The sequence below is a fragment of the Onychostoma macrolepis genome, chromosome 21, assembly GCF_012432095.1.
Source record: "Onychostoma macrolepis isolate SWU-2019 chromosome 21, ASM1243209v1, whole genome shotgun sequence".
Lineage (NCBI taxonomy): Eukaryota > Metazoa > Chordata > Actinopteri > Cypriniformes > Cyprinidae > Onychostoma > Onychostoma macrolepis.
This window is the reverse complement of record NC_081175.1, coordinates 30,020,427-30,039,765: the sequence shown is the minus strand read 5'-3', so window position 1 is coordinate 30,039,765 and position 19,339 is coordinate 30,020,427. Positions and strand designations below refer to the sequence as shown.

Here is a 19,339-nt window from a genome sequence, read left to right as displayed (position 1 = left end):
TGTTGTATTTTGAATACAATTTTTCTTTGTAAAAGGCAAAAAGTTGTTTATACTGATTTCAAAATTAAGGATTCATTAGTTTGAATATACACTGAACCAAAAACTACCATAACATCTCAGTTGATAATTCAATATACTTCATTTTTGACAAAATATCCCATGTTTCTGTAGTGACTACACATTTTCAATAGTGACAGATATGCTTTGGTAGCGACCCCATTACATTACAGAACTTTAACTCACAAACTAAAACACTACGAAAACATACTGAAATAATAAAAAAACTTGTACTAATATTGTGTTTATTTCCTTCAAATTTGAGGATTATGTTTTCCCTTTTGTCACTATCAAAACAATGATGACATGTTTCGGTCGTGATTCTTCGGTAGTGAAACTCCACCAAATGTTTCGGTAGTGACAGTTTTAGATACTTTTGAACCTAGCTCAAAGATGCTAATCAGCACATGGTTAGCTAGCACAGTTCTGTACAGTGGTACACATGTAAACACTAAATGTTATGGAATAACTCCCAAAAAAGTGTGCTTAATTGCAGAAAAAAAGGTGTTCGGTAGTGACGGTCCTTAAAGTTGCACACAGATTTTTTTTAACTTTTGAACACATTTACCTTAAAATGATGAGACCTATCTACTCACACCTTGTGAGCTATGAGAGAGGGACACAAGAATATTTCCTGATCATAAATGTATGGGTTTAGTTAAAATCAGACTCAGACAATGGACTAAAACATACACTGTTTCGGTAGTGACATGAAAAATGTGGGGCACATTTTGTTACATTTTGCTACATAAAGTTTCATAATTTACAAAGACAATATAAAATAAATATTTTTTGAACGATTATTTTAAAAATCTAAGATTATTTTAAAAACAACAATGGAAAAAATACAAAAATTATTTCAATATCATTTTCATAAGTTGAAATTCATGGGTTAGGATTTTGGGACAGTACCCAATAAATTATTATATATATATATGTAACCCTGGACCACAAAACCAGTCATAAGTGTCAATTTTTTTAAATTGAGATTTGTACATTGTCTGAAATCTAAATAAATAATATTTCCATTGATGTATGGTTTGTTAGGATCGGACAATATTTGGTTGAGATACAACTATTTGAAAATCTGGAATCTGAGGGTGCAAAAAAAATCTAAATATTGAGAAAATCGCCTTTAAAGTTGTCCAAATGAAGTTCTTAGCAATGCATATTACTAATTACTAAATTTGCAAAATATCTTCATGGAACATGATTTTTATTTAACATCCTAATGATTTTTGGCATTAAAAAAAAAGGATAATTTTGACCCATACAATGTATTTTTGGCTATTGCTACAAATATACCCCAGCGATTTATAACTGCAGGGTCACACACACACACACACACACACACACACACACACACACACACACATATATATATATACTAAACTTACTAATATTTAAAATATTATTATGGGTTTCAATAGATAAAAGAAGGATCTTAATAAACATCTAAGATTTGAATACTTACATGCTTTTTAAATGTGTTTTCTTTTGGTTGTGGGACAACAGTTTGCTCCATTTCTGTAGAATGGCCCATATATAAAGAAAGAAAATCATCAGTTGAGCCCTGTTAGATATAATTATTAAAAGGTAAGATCAGATGTTTTATCAAGCAATTATTATTTTTACATTTGCATATATGCGAGGACATGTAACAGAAAAAAAATACTGTTTCTGTTCAGGGCTTTCCTCCTGAAATCTGGACCATATTTTTCTTAAAATAAACATCTACTAAAAACAATAATCATCATGAGCAGAAAGTTTAGTTTAAGTTCTGTCCTTGATGTCTACCAACAATTTCCCCAATTATAACAAAGCTGTTAGCGTACTGATTAAATTGCTACATTATGAGACAGTTGCCCTGCTCCCTCTAAAATAGACAAAAATTCATATTCAAGACCAGGGGGTAAAAATGCCCCCTACACACTCAAATAAATCTATTACGACTGTCACTATCAAAGGAAAATGTGAAAATAAATGAACAGTCGTGTGGCACAGTTACAGATCTGCTCACGTGGCATGCAAGATTATCTTTCTTTCTCCAGTGTATGGACATTAAAACCAATCGCATGTATTTTTTGATCTTGTGAATGCAATAACCAAGCAGATGAGTTTAGAGTTAGCCCGAGGTGGGAATAACGGTGTTATAAATAAACGGCGTTACTAGCGGCGTTATTTTGTTCAGTAACAAGTAATCAAATTACTGTTTCCCCCGTTACAACACCGTTACCATTACTGACAATAAAATGCGGCGTTACTATAATTTATTATAATATTATTAGCATTTTATTTTTCAGTTTATCTGAATGGATGCACGGTGTAGCTGTATTTGACGTGCCGTAAACTCTAGTGTGAAGGTGCACATCTCGCCGTCACTTTGTCTGTCACGCGCTAAAAAATATACAAAGTGAGATAGTCTTTAATAACATGCAGAATTGATGCGCTACATGTAAACAATATTTTTTGTTTGAATTTTCCTTTTTTTCCTGTCAAAATAACGGAGTTCCTTTGGAATTCTTCAGCTTTTATCTAATAATTTTATTCTAATTACTAAAGTTCTATCATCGTATAATACTAAATTATCATAATATCAGATTATAATGCTTGACTGACTGATGCTAAGTGTCAGATATTAAAAAAAAAAAAAAAAAAACTGTTCCATTTTACAAATATAAGCTTTATATATATAATTGGTTGATAATATTTACAATAATGTATTGAATTTGATAGGTGTCTCTCACATTGTCCCACAGAAATATTAAAATAGATTAGTGTAATGTTTTATAATAATAATTTATTATATTTAGTGTCTATTTCATTCATTTAATATTGGGGGCACCCAAGTTATTTGACACATTTGAACTTTTTTTTATTTTTTTTTTACTTTCCCTGGTAATTAGTTACTTTTATAATGATGTAACTCAGTTACTAACTCAGTTACTATTTGTGAGAAATAACTAGTAACTATAACTAATTACTTTTTTAAAGTAACGTGCCCAACACTGGTTACCGGTGAAGAAAAAACTATAGTTCACACATAAAGACTGGCGAGGACTGATCACCCACATATTTGCACCCAACCACAGCCCGACCTGTCAACGAGCTCGTTAACTTTGAAATCGGGCTTAAAATCCTGTAGTATGAATTTGGCACTAGTGTTATGGGGCTGTGAGGATTGTGATTGCTGTGTGTCAGTGTCAGTGTTATGGCGAGCTCTTGAAAGATGACACTGATGTCTGCTTGAGCTGCAGTTGATCTTTTATTTTGGTGGAAAACTATAGTTTCTGTGAAAACATGTTTTACTAAAGCATCTCATTACAAGAGATTTGTACATTTGTTCATCGAGAAATGTGTTGAACAGTTCGAGAATGGAACCTGCAACAAAAACCGTGTCGGTGGTAAAGTAAAGGGCGATAGGGGCCTACTATAGTGTTTTTGAACCATAATATAGTAAAGTATGGTTAACGCATAATTAAACGAATTGCGTTTGTATTCTGGGCTCGTATCCGCTTGTCTGTGAATATAATGCTTTATTAATAATGTGTTTACTGCTAACATCTCGTGATTCAGTAAAACAGACATAGTGAGTCAAGTTTACAATAAACAACTGTGTGAAGGTTAAAACTGCACAGTGTTTTTAGGTATTTAAAGAACATAGTCCATCCTACACCAACTATGCACACATTTCCTATCATGTATGCCTATGATTATGAAAGACGATCGAACCAATCAGAGTATGGGGCGAGGCGACACATGCATTTTTTCTTTTTTTTTGTGGTTACAAGCTTCTGTGTTGAGCTAACACTAACGTTAGTCGCAGGACAAGTTACTGACAAAGTAAGTTTAATTCTTGACTTATTACTGGATGGTAATGAATACTGCTGAAACTACTGCTGTAATATCATTCTTTATGATTATCAGTTCATCCCGTGAAGCGCATGTGGAAGTGTTGCTAGCATCGCTCCTTATGATTCTGTAATATATCCTACATTTATTATACTTTAATTTCATAATGAGGACGTTGTATAATGTACCTTAAGTTGTTTATATGTCCCTTTATATTCTGTTTACATCCAGTAAGTATTAGTCTGCTAACCGCCCTTTAAGAAAGTTGTTGATATTGTTTAATTTGAAATGCGACTTTTACTGTAACAGTATGTAGACATTTAGTTTATTTACTTCTGTTTTATTGTTTATTTCAGAAGTTAGTGCTGAAGTGGTTAACACCATTAACACCAAACAGTTTAACCGAACCTGAATTTAGCAGATCAGTTCCCAGCAGCAGGAGAAGATGAGGTAAAATGTTAATTGACCACAGATTTCACAAGACTTCATCACATATAATGAATGGTTACGCTCTAATTATTCTTGACATTTCATCTGAACATCAAATTTTCTGAAATTTATTCTGTTAGACCAATTTTGAGATGATGGTGTATTTTTGTCTTTGGATAATGATCTGTTAATTGATTTAGATGATTAGTGTAAAACATTGTTTTATTTTGAAATTACACATTAAAGTGAGATGGGGTAAGAGATTTATTGTACAGTGTAGAGAGCTTCATTGATTTTAACTGAAGTTTGTGAGATCGCGATTAACTAAGATGAGTGACAGTAATTTAATGATTATAAGGAAGTTTGCAAATGTGATTTTGATTTTATACAATAGTTAAACAAGTTAATATTAAGTGACTTTCATTTGTGGAACACTATTGTCTCATTTTGCTCTGTTTAGTCCAACACTTCCAACAAATTCACAGCTGAGCGCCACACATCTCAGAGCAAACACAGAAGAGAGTTCTTTTAAAACATTAGAAAATATTACAGATCCCAATTTGAACACTATATATTAATAAAGCTGTTGTAATTATTATTATCATGATTATTGTCTTTTTTATTTTATTTTACAGAACAACAGTAAAATTGCAATACTAACATTTATAAATGTTGGAGTTCTTGCTTTTTCTCAGCTTTTATTTTGACGTAAATTCGCACAATTGACAATAGCAGATTTATAAATTATTATCATTACGAATTTGGGAAGATGTTTGTTGCAACTATTACAGTCACATCCTTGCCTTGTAAAAATTCATAAAAATGTTACTGAGCGACTGACCAGTTTCAGTGCAGATTTTCCTCGCGCTTTGGACTTTGAATCCTGGCTAATGAGCAGTTCTGTTTGAACACATGCAATCTGTGCGTGTATTATAAAACATAACATTCTGCAGTTTATTTACTAATTGTTTAAGGCCATTTCGTGATTTCAATCATCATACAGAAACGTCTCGGTTACGTATGTAACCCTCGTTCCCTGAAGAAGGGAACGGAGACGTCACGTCGGATGACCGACGAATTGGGATCTCGCCAGAGAGACCAATCCACTTCGAGTGTAACTAAATGAGCCAATGGACATTGGCATGCGATCATTGCATCCAGCTGCCGCTGATCACAGCGTGAGTATAAGAGGCAGCGGGTGCACCGCATTAATTCATGCTTTCGCTGAGGAGCCGAGCCGGTGACCCGGCCGCTCAGCGGTGGTACAGCAAACTGTGGCGACGGGACGTGACGTCTCCGTTCCCTTCTTCAGGGAACGAGGGTTACATACGTAACCGAGGCGTTCCCTTTCAGTCGGTCACTCGAGTCACGCCGGATGACCGACGAATTGGGATCCCTACCAAAACGCCACAGGAGCTGCCCCTTCCAGTGCCCTGTGTAGACCTCTTGATCCTTCCTATAAGGCAGACGATAGGACCGGGCTCTACACAGAGAAGGTCAACTACTGTTGTTCCTTGGACAACCCAGACAGTAGGACTTGGAAACACTGGGAAGCATGCCCTTCCGTTTGGAAGAGGCACACTGCGAGTCACCTCCTCCCAGAGGGGTTAAGTGGCATTTAGACATGTGAAGTAACCCGTGAGGGCCCTATTGCACATGGAAGTCTCTGAGATGGCACAGGCTGCATCACTAGAGATTGCAGAACGTGGTCTGCCAGGGGAAACACGGCTCTAATAAGCATACCGTGGAATACACATATGGGATCCCGGCAGGGTCTCTCATATGGGCACTAGCCTCACATCAGATTTCAAGAATTCATTGGCTGAAAGGCCTGGCGCCGGACGCTCCGCCACGTCCGGACGCCGGAGTGCTGGAGGACTCGACAGGGTTTGCCTGGTTAAGGAACTCTCTGGAGAATTAGGCGAAAGAACGCCGCAAGCCGACTCTGAGCCGGGCCTCTCAATGCCACTACCCGTTTGAGGTGAGAACACAGGAGGAAACCGGTTCGACACGCAGGCTCTAAAACCTAGCGAACGTGTTAGGAGTCGCCCAACCCGCAGCTCTACAGATGTCTGCTAGCGAGGCACCACGAGCCAGCGCCCAGGACGATGCGACACCCCTAGTGGAGTGAGCACGCAACCTGAGCGGGTAGGGCACACCTTGTGCTTCATAGGCCAAGGTGATGGCATCCACTATCCAGTGGGCCATCCTCTGCTTGGAGACAGCCTTCCTTCTGCTGTCCTCCGTAACAGACAAAGAGCTGTTCTGAGGTCCTGAAGCTCTGAGTTCTATCCACATACTGTCGCAGTCTTGGCGTACAGGACAGAGCAAAACTAGGGCTGGGTCTGCTTCCTCCAGGGGCAGCGCTTGCAGGTTCACTACCTGGTCCCTGAAGGAGTGGAAAGACGTGATCACCCGTGTTGCTCTTTTAGAGAAATTTGCTCTTTATTAAGTGCTGAAGCACGCAGGGGAGCTGGCCACCACACACTCCGAGTGTGACTGTCTCCACGGGAATCGATCTCTTCTCCCGTGAGACCGCGACCACCGCTGCTGCGCTGTAACGCCCGCACTCGCTCGCTCTTCTCACTCGCAGGATAGGAGAGCAGCAGTGATTCACCGCCGCTCGGCTCCGGCGAAAGGATGAATGTCGGTGCACCCGCTGCCTCTTATACTCACGCTGTGATCAGCGGCAGCTGGATGCAATGATCGCATGCCAATGTCCATTGGCTCGTTTAGTTACACTTGAAGTGGATTGGTCTCTCTGGCGAGATCCCAATTCGGCGGTCATCCGACGTGACTCGGAGTGACCGACTGAAAGGGAACCAGCAACATCCACCCTTCCTCTTCTCATCAAAGACATGTGATGCAGTGCTAAACAGTCTCTCGCTGTCGGTGCTTGTTGTGATTTTTGCATCTTTCTCAGACAGATCTGATGTTTCCACACAGATGTGGGCAGTGTGGAATATTTAAATGTTTAAATGTTTCCACACTGCCCACATGTTTGCTGCATTATAAAGAGTGTGTGCCTCTCACTCTACGCTGGTTGCTATTTGATAGTGTCACCAAAAATGTCATTGTTCGGTATAATTTATTCAGTCTTTTCGCTTGGGCCGAAAACCGAAAGAGATTTTTTTTTTTTGTTATTTTCGGCCGAATAATGTCGGTTGCCAAACATTCGGTGCATCCCTAGTATTTACTTCAACTTCTCAGGTAATATCAATGGTTTGTCTTATTTCAGATGCGGCCGAAATTACAACAACAGTGGTTACATATTCATATATTTAATTGTTATACAAAATTATTTCTTGGGACAATTTAGTAATCACTGGATTTTGGTAGGGACATGTCCCTAGCTTCTTACTAAATTCTATACGCCCTTGGAATATAGAGACTTTTATAATTAAATAAATCTGAAAGACAGTAGGACTTGGAAACACTGGGAAGCATGCCCTTCCGTTTGGAAGAGGCACACTGCGGAGTCACCTCCTCCCAGAGGGGGTTAAGTGGCATTTAGACATGTGAAGTAACCCCGTAGGGCCCTATTGCACATGGAAGTCTCTGAGATGGCACAGGCTGCATCACTAGAGATTGCAGAACGTGGTCTGCCAGGGGAAACACGGCTCTAATAAGCATACCGTGGAATACACATATGGGATCGGCAGGGTCTCTCATATGGGCACTAGCCTCACATCAGATTTCAAGAATTCATTGGCTGAAAGGCCTGGCGCCGGACGCTCCGCCACGTCCGGACGCCGGAGTGCTGGAGGACTCGACAGGGTTTGCCTGGTTAAGGAACTCTCTGGAGAATTAGGCGAAAGAACGCCGCAAGCCGACTCTGAGCCGGGCCTCTCAATGCCACTACCCGTTTGAGGTGAGAACACAGGAGGAAACCGGTTCGACACGCAGGCTATAAAACCTAGCGAACGTGTTAGGAGTCGCCCAACCCGCAGCTCTACAGATGTCTGCTAGCGAGGCACCACGAGCCAGCGCCCAGGACGATGCGACACCCCTAGTGGAGTGAGCACGCAACCTGAGCGGGTAGGGCACACCTTGTGCTTCATAGGCCAAGGTGATGGCATCCACTATCCAGTGGGCCATCCTCTGCTTGGAGACAGCCTTCCCCTTCTGCTGTCCTCCGTAACAGACAAAGAGCTGTTCTGAGGTCCTGAAGCTCTGAGTTCTATCCACATACTGTCGCAGTGCGCGTACAGGACAGAGCAAAGCTAGGGCTGGGTCTGCTTCCTCCAGGGGCAGCGCTTGCAGGTTCACTACCTGGTCCCTGAAGGGAGTGGAAAGACGTGATCACCCGTGTTGCTCTTTTAGAGAAATTTGCTCTTTATTAAGTGCTGAAGCACGCAGGGGAGCTGGCCACCACACACTCCGAGTGTGACTGTCTCCACGGGAATCGATCTCTTCTCCCGTGAGACCGCGACCACCGCTGCTGCGCTGTAACGCCCGCACTCGCCGCTCTTCTCACTCGCAGGATAGGAGAGCAGCAGTGATTCACCGCTCGGCTCCGGCGAAAGGATGAATTAATGCGGTGCACCCGCTGCCTCTTATACTCACGCTGTGATCAGCGGCAGCTGGATGCAATGATCGCATGCCAATGTCCATTGGCTCGTTTAGTTACACTTGAAGTGGATTGGTCTCTCTGGCGAGATCCCAATTCGGCGGTCATCCGGCGTGACTCGGAGTGACCGACTGAAAGGGAACCAGCAACATCCACCCTTCCTCTTCTCATCAAAGACATGTGATGCAGTGCTAAACAGTCTCGCTGTCGGTGCTTGTTGTGATTTTGCATCTTTCTCAGACAGATCTGATGTTTCCACACAGATGTGGGCAGTGTGGAATATTTAAATGTTTAAATGTTTCCACACTGCCCACATGTTTGCTGCATTATAAAGAGTGTGTGCCTCTCACTCTCGCTGGTTGCTATTTGATAGTGTCACCAAAAATGTCATTGTTCGGTATAATTTATTCAGTCTTTTCGCTTGGGCCGAAAACCGAAAGAGATTTTTTTTTTTTGTTATTTTCGGCCGAATAATGTCGGTTGCCAAACATTCGGTGCATCCCTAGTATTTACTTCAACTTCTCAGGTAATATCAATGGTTTGTCTTATTTCAGATGCGGCCGAAATTACAACAACAGTGGTTACATATTCATATATTTAATTGTTATACAAAATTATTTCTTGGGACAATTTAGTAATCACTGGATTTTGGTAGGGACATGTCCCTAGCTTCTTACTAAATTCTATACGCCCTTGGAATATAGAGACTTTTATAATTAAATAAATCTGAAAGGTCGTCTAAAATCAGTTAATTTAGCTGAAATTAAAAAAATAAAAATAAAAAGTAGAAGAGAAAGTTGTTTTTCCAGTTCTAACGTTACGAACGTTACCAGGTAACGTTACGATAGTTTTGGGCTCTTTTTCTGTACCGCCTATAGCATTAGCCTCACATCTGGCTCATTTTCTGTAGTTTCTGTAATGTTCATGCCATCTGCTGCAGCTGCAATAGGCACATTTCCATTACAGATTTGCGTAAAACTTTGGTGATATTTTGTAAATGTCGATAAAAAAAGTATTGCTATATGATGACGTTTCCATTAACCAATGTTATGGGACTAAAACTAATTTTTTTTCCTCTCACGATAAGTCATGGCAGTGGTTCCCAACCTTTTTTTCATGGGCCCCCCTTACGTACGCATATGGTAATCTGAGCCCCCAAATTATATTTATACACGCATTTTAATATTAAAATTAATATTATTATTATTGCAATATATATATATATATATATATATATATGCAATAATAATAATATTAATTTTTGGTCTCTTAGAAATGCACATTTGACATTGAGTTGACAGTAGTAGTTTGAGTTAGAATGCAGATGTAAATTTATGTTCATTATCAAAATCAGTAACATCTGTAAAAAAAAATTGCAACAACCTCCTTTTTTATACGGAGAAATGTTATTTTTCTGACTGTTTGAGTTTTATTCAAATTAACCATTGTTCTTCCATAGTAGCATACATTTACATCATGATAACCAGAGTTAAAACCACACATATAGCACCTCAATACTGTGGTAAAAATCCACCTATATGGTTTCTAGGTAGCCTATTTATATAAATACATCTAAATACATTTATTATAAATGCACAAAGGCTAGCCTATAGCTTAATCACAAATATAGTGTAATTACATTCCATTACTCCTTTAATACATTTAATACACGTCTACATTAATATAATACATTTTATATAAATACCACACATTTCTGCCACAATACCATGGTGCAGTTAATGTTACTACAGTAAATCCATGGTAAACGATGGCGATTTGTAGATTGAAAAGCCTTCTGACTGTATCGTTGCACACAGTGTTTTTCTGCTGTTTGTCAGCGCTGTTTTATCTGGATTAGTTTATCAGTTGACTGATATTGACTGATACTAGTTTATACCAGTCATTTGTGTTCTTCGCTGAATTCAAGCGCTTCTCACTGGATCTCACAGCGCTGTTTAGTAGACGATATCGCTGGAAATTAAGTGTCCCCAACTGAGCAAGCCAGAGGCGACAGCAGCAAGGAACCAAAACTCCATCAGTGACAGAATGGAGAAAAAAACCTTGGGAGAAACCAGGCTCAGTCGGGGGTCAGTTCTCCTCTGACCAGATGAACCAGCAGTTCAATTCCAACTGCAGAAAAGTCAGATTGTGCAGAGCACTCATCTGGTTCCCGTGGTCTTGTCCCGATGGCTGTCTAGGTGACGAGGTCCTCACTGAGGATATGTCTCTGGTGTTCATCTAGGTGTCTTGATCTCCGCTGACGTTCAGGGCTGTAGAGGTCATCTCTAGGTGCTGATCCACCGTCTGATCTGGATACGGACTGGATCGGGTGTCTACGGTGACCTCGGAATAAGAAAGAAACAGACTAATATTAGCATAGATGCCATTCTTCTTATGATGTATCAAGTACATTGTGTGTTGTGGGAAGTTTTGAGAAGGCAGCAGGCGTGGAGGACTATAATGCAATAAGAGCTCACTCAAGTACTGAGGAGCTAAACCATTCAAGGCTTTATAAGTAATTAACAAGATTTTAAAATCTATCCGATGTTTGATAGGGAGCCAGTGCAGTGTTGCCAGAACCGGGCTAATATGGTCATACTTCCTGGTGCTATTAAGAACTCTAGCTGCTGCATTTTGGACCAACTGTAGTTTGTTTATTACGCGTGCAGAACAAGCACCCAATAAAGCATTACAATAGTCTAACCTTGAGGTCATGAACGCATGAATTAACATTTCTGCATTGACATTGAGAGCATAAGTAAGTAAGTTATGGCCCCTTAAAAAAGAAAGAGATCTTAAAGCATCAAACATTATGCACCTTGAAGTGTAAATGTTGAACATTTTATGTTTTATAGTTATTTGTGATTTAAATAATTACTTTTTTTCAAACCTTTACAGTACTTCACTCACCCACTTTTCTGTTATGGGAGTTTTACCTGCAAACCCATGTGAGATTGCTGTATGATTCATCTGGTATTTATATGATAGATTTCCTTTGTGTTCCTCTCACCTTGTCAGGGTTCTGTCACTTCGGTCTAGTTTATTCGTGGATTTGTGACAGAGCCCTGACACTCCCCTCATGTCTTGTTTTCTTGTGAGCGCACAGCTCTCTCGTCTGCGTGCTCTGTTTCATGTTGGAGCGTGGTGTTCGGATCCCGGCACTCCTGTCTTGTTCAGGCTCAGTTCTTGTTTCCCTGTCGGTGTTCGGACACTCACGCTCCAGGTTGGTCTGTCCGTGTGTGTTGTGTTTTGTTCGGCACGCGGTTCGTGTTTGCGTGCTTTTTCGTTGTGTTGTGCTCTTTCTCTTGTTTTGTCTTGTTCTGTGTGGCACGCAGCTTGTGTTTTTTCACTGGCTGCATGCTTTCATGTGTTTCATGTTTATGTGAACACGTGGCTTATGAGTCTCCTCACTAGCTGCGTGTTCTTGTCCTGTTTTGCACATGGCTAGTGATTTGTTTTGCTGGCCATGTGCTTGTGTTTTTGTTTTGTGTGAGCACATGGCTTGTTTGGTTCTATGTGCTCTCATGTCAATTTGTCTTGATACCACCCACCTTGTTTCCTGATTATTGGTTAATTTGCCCCACCTGTGTTATCTCATCACCCTCCTCATTTGCTCCCCTTATAATCTCCTTGGGTGTGCAGTCCTGTGTGAGTTCGGTGTCGAATGTTGTGTGTGTCCAGCCTTGTCCAGCCTTGTCCAGCCTTGTCCAGCCTTGTCCAGCCTTGTCCAGCCTTGTCCAGCCTTGTCCAGCCTTGTCCAGCCTTGTCCAGCCTGTTTTCCCAGCCTGTTTTCCCCTATGGGGTAGTTTTTGTTTATATTCATTGTTAATAAAAGCCCTTTCTTCCTGCAATTGAGTCCTCACTCTCATCCCTTCACCCGCACCTGACACACTTATAATTAACTAGATTATAATTTAACTTTATTTAGAGTAGTTTTGTCTTTTGATAAAATGTAGTGAATGGAGTTATTTAGCATCTTCAAATGTTAATTAAAAAATTAATGCTTTAACTTTCTTTCCTACATATATGTTATGAAATATAGGCATTTTGTAAATTGTCATTCCCCTTGTTTTAAGGAGTCACCTGCTGGTGCATTAATGTAAAAAATAAAAAGTCAGTGTTTAGTTTTGAGACCAATAAATTTTAGTAAAATGGATTTAAAAGTGTCTGGCACAATTTATTTCTGTCTGTTTTTCTGAAAGCCATCTAACACAAATCTCTTTTTCAGCTCCATGAAACAAAAGGCGCAAAAGAGCCACCACCGCACCAGAGATGATTTATTTAGTTCCCAGATGTGTATATTCTATAATCTACCAAAATTGCTTCCTCTGTTCTACGTGAACATTGTGCTTTGTGTGGCAGCCTGTACTAATGGAGAATATGAAGTTAATGGAGAGTGTTGCCCGATGTGTGATCCAGGTAAGTCCTGTATAAGACTGCTCTTCACTCAAACCCACAATAGATGCAGATGAAGTCAGATACTTAAAGGGGCCATATGATACTTTTCATTATAGGCTTAACTGTATCATTCATTATTACTGATGAACAACTGTAATACGCTCATTAAATAATCTTCTATGTTTGGACTGATGTGGTCAGGGCCTTGTTAAAAGTAAACCTCCACCAATCTGGTATTTCTCTGTGGGCGATGCCAAGCAGCGGGTGCTCTCCCGTTGGCAGAAATTACACATAAAAATAATACTGTATATAGAAACAACTAGAGCAGGCCAGGTGTTGAATTACAGCGTGAAATCTATGTATATAGTACACAGTTTTATTTATGAATGTCAATGAACATTTGTCACTTATTTGACAGATATTATTATTATAGTTACACAATCCACAAATAGATTTCAAGGTCTAGGTTAGTGGATTCAAGGATGGAAGATGGTTTGGAATCACTGATCCATCATTGCATTATACACAACATGACTCCAGTCTAGAGTTGGGTATTGGTGCAGATTTCTTGATTTATTTCACTTTGACTCTGATCTGCAAACATTCACAACTCTTGTAAAGTTGTTCAGCAGAAGCAGATATCCCTGAAAATAGGCATAAAGTAAAAAAAAAAAAAGGTCAAAAACCAATATTGGGATTGTTCATAACGAGATCCCGATTAATTAGAAAATCTGTGTACCCAGCGTTATTACAGTCTGATTATTTGTGTTATTTTGATTATTTATTCAAGGTTATTTTCTAAATCAGAAAAATATTTATTGGCCAAGTGTGCACAAACACAAGGAATTTGTTGTGGCGTTAGAAATGTACTTAACATAAAATCAAGATACAGAACATAAGAAACATACAAAAAAAAAGTCTACTCAGTTTATAGAAATATACAGACATACAATAAATACAATTTATACAGTTACAAATACATGTAAAATGTACATATGGCATGTATAAATAATGAATAATAATTGTGCTGGTAATTGTTTTATATTGTCTAGGAAAGCGAGTTTATAGACATTGTGATGAGTACACAAGCACAACATGTGATTCATGCCCCGTGATGACCTTCACTGACGCTCCTAATGGATTTACTGAATGTCTGCACTGTTCTGTCTGTGATCCAAGTGAGTCGTCATGGTTTCATGCTTTCAGATATATTGTAATGTTTTTTTCTCTTGCTGACTTGTCATTCCCAGGTTTTCTATAATTGACTCGTTTGTTTGCTTTCTTGTCAAAGGTAATGGTCTGAGAGTAAAGCAGGTGTGTACATTAATATCAGATACAGTGTGTGAACCTCTGCCAGGTTATTACTGTGTAGACTTGCTCTCCAACTGTAAAAAGGCCATGAAACATTCATCCTGCTCACCTGGACAATACATCAACCAAAACGGTCAGTCTTTATCAGACAAACAGCTTTAATGTACATCCATAAAAACTGAGAACAATAATTCTGCTTGCATTTATATGAAATAACTCAATTATGGAAATATGCATGTTGTCCCAAAGCAGCTTTACAATTTATTGCACCTGGGGAAAGTAGGATGAGGTTCCTCGTGATAGACATTGCTTGCTTGTGTCTCTGACAGCACGAGACAAAACCACCTGAAAAAATCTACTAAATTATGATTAGGCTGATTATTAGTTAGTTATGTGAAGATTCATTTAGTGTGTCAGATGCTATTCTGAATAATGATGAATTATCTGTGAGACCTGTCACTGCTTTTATTGCTCATGTACTGAGACTGTTTTTTAATTGTGTTTGTATAGGAACAGAATTCAGAGATACAGTGTGTGATGTCTGTCCTGGTGGTTCATATTCAGATGGCACATTCTGCAAATTGCATACAAAGTAAGTATTCATATTTTAAAACACTGACACATTCTTAAATTAAATTTGTTGTTTTATAATTTGCTTCAGTAGATTTTTTTCTTACAAGAGATATATTTGTAGTTTAACTTGAGTACTGTATCTCTCTCTAACAGCTGTGAATCTCTTGACAAATTAACAATCAAGGAAGGAACCGATACGACTGATGCTGAGTGCAGTAAACATTTGAAGGCCTGGGATTGGATAGAGCGCATAGCCGTGGGAACATATTTTGTTTGGGGGGCGCTGAGGGCCGGGGCGGGGCTTGAAGTTGGGGATTTTCAGACAAAATCCTAATATTAAACAGCCCAAACTCTTATAGATTAGCATACAAATGAATGAAGACAGAGTTATATATAATATATATATATATTTGTGCTTTTTGTGATTTTAGTTCAATAATTTATTTAGTAAATCTATTATTTAAGGGGATTTTACTATAGATTAACATCATATGCCAAAGTTTTGGTCAGTGCACTTTGGCGAATTCTCTTTGGCGAAACAACAAAGTGCAAATGTGCATGCGATGTAAATAAGAGATTAATTCATCATACACTGCAGACAGCTTCACTTATAGCCTAACTGGAGCTTTCTTTAGAGTGCTCTAAAAAAGACTCACGTTAGACTGAATTTGATAATGTTATGTTCTTGGCTCGCTGTAGAATTTGTTTGTTTTTTGAATAATCATCATGAACATGAGGCTTATAATTAAACTTAAAATGTATTTTTATTAAACGTGATCAGATTAAATACAAATTCAGTCCTATTAAAATATTTTATGACATAATATGGTAGGCTACTTGCCTGAAACGTTATGATGTGCGTATTTAATAATTACATTAGGCTACAGTGGTTTGAGAGCGTTTGACCAGAGACTAGACCGCAATTAAAGAGCTGTGCTTATGTGATTGTCGGTGGCCGTCTTGAGAAGCGAGAAAGCTTCGGAAGACAGCTCATAAAAAGGAAAAATACGTAAGTGGTTTTTACAAGTCGGAATCTAAAATTAATTGCGTGAACACTTCACATGAAATTCTGTCACCGATGCAGGATGCGCGCAAGAAAAAAAAAGCAGCATATTTCTCATCAGTTTAATATTTCACGAGTTCGCACTAACATATAATATGATTAAGCAATTAGTAAGCATATTTGTCATGCTGTCCAAAGGGAGGGCTCCGAGCTCGGGATAGAGCCCGAACCCAGAGAACTCCCCCCCCCCCTACCTTCCCCCTTCCCCTCCCCTCCCTGAGTTCAGTGACTGAGAAGCTGGGGATGAGATCTACTCGTTTGGTTGCCAGAGAACTTGACAAGTGGAAGTCTTTGTCTGAAAAAGAGCTGAAATTATTGCATTACTCGCTGCGGCTTATTAATCCATATTGTACTGATTCTTTTACTGATTTATATTTAACTCCCATAATGGACAACTGTGGAGGAGGTTGTTTCTTAGAGGTTAACAGTTTGGTTGTGATGGGTTCAGATGTTACTTCTGCAAAAAAAAAAAAAAACTGATACACCTTGGCGTGGTATGCTTCATGTGAAAGAGAGTGAAAAGTCTGAGTGGAGGAGATGGCTCGATACCATAATTTTGTCTTCGGTACGATACCAGAATGTAATACCTCGGTATCGATACTAAATCGACACCATAGGTGACAAATAAGCAGCCTCAAAAGATACGTGAATTGAAAACAATTTTATTAAAATAATAATAATAATAAAAACAGATTCATAACTTAATACCTTAAAACCTACAGGGAAAATAGGTTACATTTTGATGTTGGATAAAAAAAAAAATATATATATATAACTGAAATAATACAATGAAAATATATTCTGTATGAGAAATTTTCTATTTATCATATTTAGCATACATATATTTAATATATGCAAATTATTCATATTTACTCAGATATATATTTCATATTCATATGTTCAATATTCTTTTATACCACAAGTAACCATATAACATCATATAACTGTTTGAGCACAGGGCCTATGAGGCCTGCTTCTGCCTTTCTCTGCCTTGCACGGGAATATGTCACGATAACCTGCTTGTTCTTGCTTGCTGAGGGAAAAACAGGATATCAGGAGACGTCGGGAAGACGCTACGTGAGGATTGAAACATATCAAATGTGTTTATCATGCTTGCTTAGCCATATATAGTCATATTGGGAGACAGCTAGTGAAAACATGGGGCAAAAGGGTATAAAAGCAGAGAACCATGTTCACTTATTTTTGTCACTCATATTACAGGGCTCACTGCTGTATTGTCTGACCTTCTCGCGAGAATAAAATCTCCAAAAGACTCTGTCTCTGACCGTGTTCTTTATTAAAGAGAAAATATCTACAACAATTTGGTGTCAAGAAGTGGGAAGTCTTGAGTGCTTCGTCTGGATCTGACGGCGGACGGTGACTGAGATCCTGGTCTCCAAAGCGAGTCCAGCCCTATACCCCGCAGAAAAGAGCATTACGGGACGAGGGACTGAACCACCCAGACCCGGACCTGCACCACTGACATCGCAGAGGGAAAAGATCCCACGTGCAGAATTTTACTTTAAGAGACAGATCAAATTTTATTAAATTTTGGGGTAAAATTAATTGCATGGGGAATTCCTGATTTCTCCTCCTCAGTGAAACCTCTCTGTTGTCCCAAGGGTAACTGGGTTACCCAAGACCCACCCAAAAGTGTTTTACTGGAGGCTCAGTGAACATAGAGGTTCCGTCCCTGTGGGGGTTAGAGTCCCTCATAACATGTGTATAGTTCACTGGAAGGGTCGCTCTCAGACATGAATGAGAGGGGATTTGTTGACGAACAAATAGCCTAAAAGATAAGCGTCGCGCGGCGAGAGAGAAAGAGAGGGGGAAATCATGGGTTCCTGCAATAGCAAATCGGCTGCACGAGAATATACCAGTTCAAATTATGATCATATGATGAAGAAATATAGAGACAAATGTGTTAGACGTCTCCCACATTTGGTTTCTAAGTATAACTTCCCACTTGAAGGGACTTTGAGTGTGAATAAATTGCAAAAAAAATACAGGGGGTTCTTCAGAAACAAGTAAGCAAGACAAAACGTAAGAAAAAGCCTGCTTAAGTATAATAATACAGTGAATTGTTGGTTGGAAGAAGCAGAACGTAGGGAAAGGAAATGACTGCAAAAAGAGATGTCCCTGAGAGGGGGGAAAAAAAGGCAGAATATAGGGATCAAGATAGAACAGATAACTCGCTTCTCTCTGGCTGTTGGCTTCATCAGTTGGCTGTTGCTGATGTGATGCTGGTTTAGACATTTCATTAATTTACTTTACACATGAATGTTCTGTTAAGAAACGATATAAGACCAGATGTCCTTCATGCTCTGATAAACAGAGATTGTACTGTCCTGTCATTGTCTGAAGATCGTCCACTGACACACATTGCATGAAACCGCAAACACATTTTGGCAAAAGTTCAAAAGGTGAAGCTAATTGTGAACTGAGCTTGGACAGACAGTGTTTAATGTAAATTAAGTCATATGACTGTTATTTCATATCACAGTACCTTCAATTTATTTCAACCCTCTTCAGCTATTATAGCACAAGTACTGATTTGTATATGCAGTGTTTTAATTCTAATGTTTGGCAAATAAGCCATTCATGACTTTTGTTAACCAATTTGACTTGGAAAAATTAAATAATAGTAATAAAAAATAAACCACCGGATGTTACAAAAATGACAGCTGGTTTATTCCTGCTTGTCTGAATGTGAGTGTATGAGGAGACATTATTTTTAAACTCTTGAGTTTGTGTCATTTCATTATTTTGCTCTAGATGGCACCATTCACATATCCAGCCATGTTAGCCTTTGGGTTTGCATGTATTTAGAGCACAGGACCCCATTGTTTTGGTAGATTGTATTACATTGTGTGCAAAATCTGTTTAGATCAGAGTACAAGACACTGACAGTATTTTTGAATGCTTTGTTTTATGAACGAAGCAACTAAATTATTTAACATACCAGTGATCAACTCAAGAATAAGTTTTCTCTACTTTCACCATACTGCAAACAAAGAAATGAAACCAGTGTCTGATTCATGTGTGAAATGTGAATGGAAGCCTAAATTCATTCTGTCAGTCTTAAA

General features: G+C 39.0%; 1 protein-coding gene across 1 annotated transcript; it reads left to right on the top strand.

Moving 5' to 3' along the window:
* The first annotated feature begins 3,786 nt into the window (after positions 1 to 3,786).
* Positions 3,787 to 18,932, top strand: LOC131528664 (tumor necrosis factor receptor superfamily member 14-like). Its single transcript, XM_058757987.1, has 7 exons — positions 3,787 to 3,900; positions 4,266 to 4,359; positions 13,137 to 13,327; positions 14,359 to 14,484; positions 14,598 to 14,750; positions 15,128 to 15,209; positions 15,344 to 18,932. Exons 2-7 carry the CDS (start codon positions 4,355 to 4,357, stop codon positions 15,522 to 15,524), a joined length of 738 nt encoding a protein of 245 aa, XP_058613970.1. The 5' UTR covers positions 3,787 to 3,900; positions 4,266 to 4,354; the 3' UTR covers positions 15,525 to 18,932.
* Positions 18,933 to 19,339: the final 407 nt, after the last annotated feature.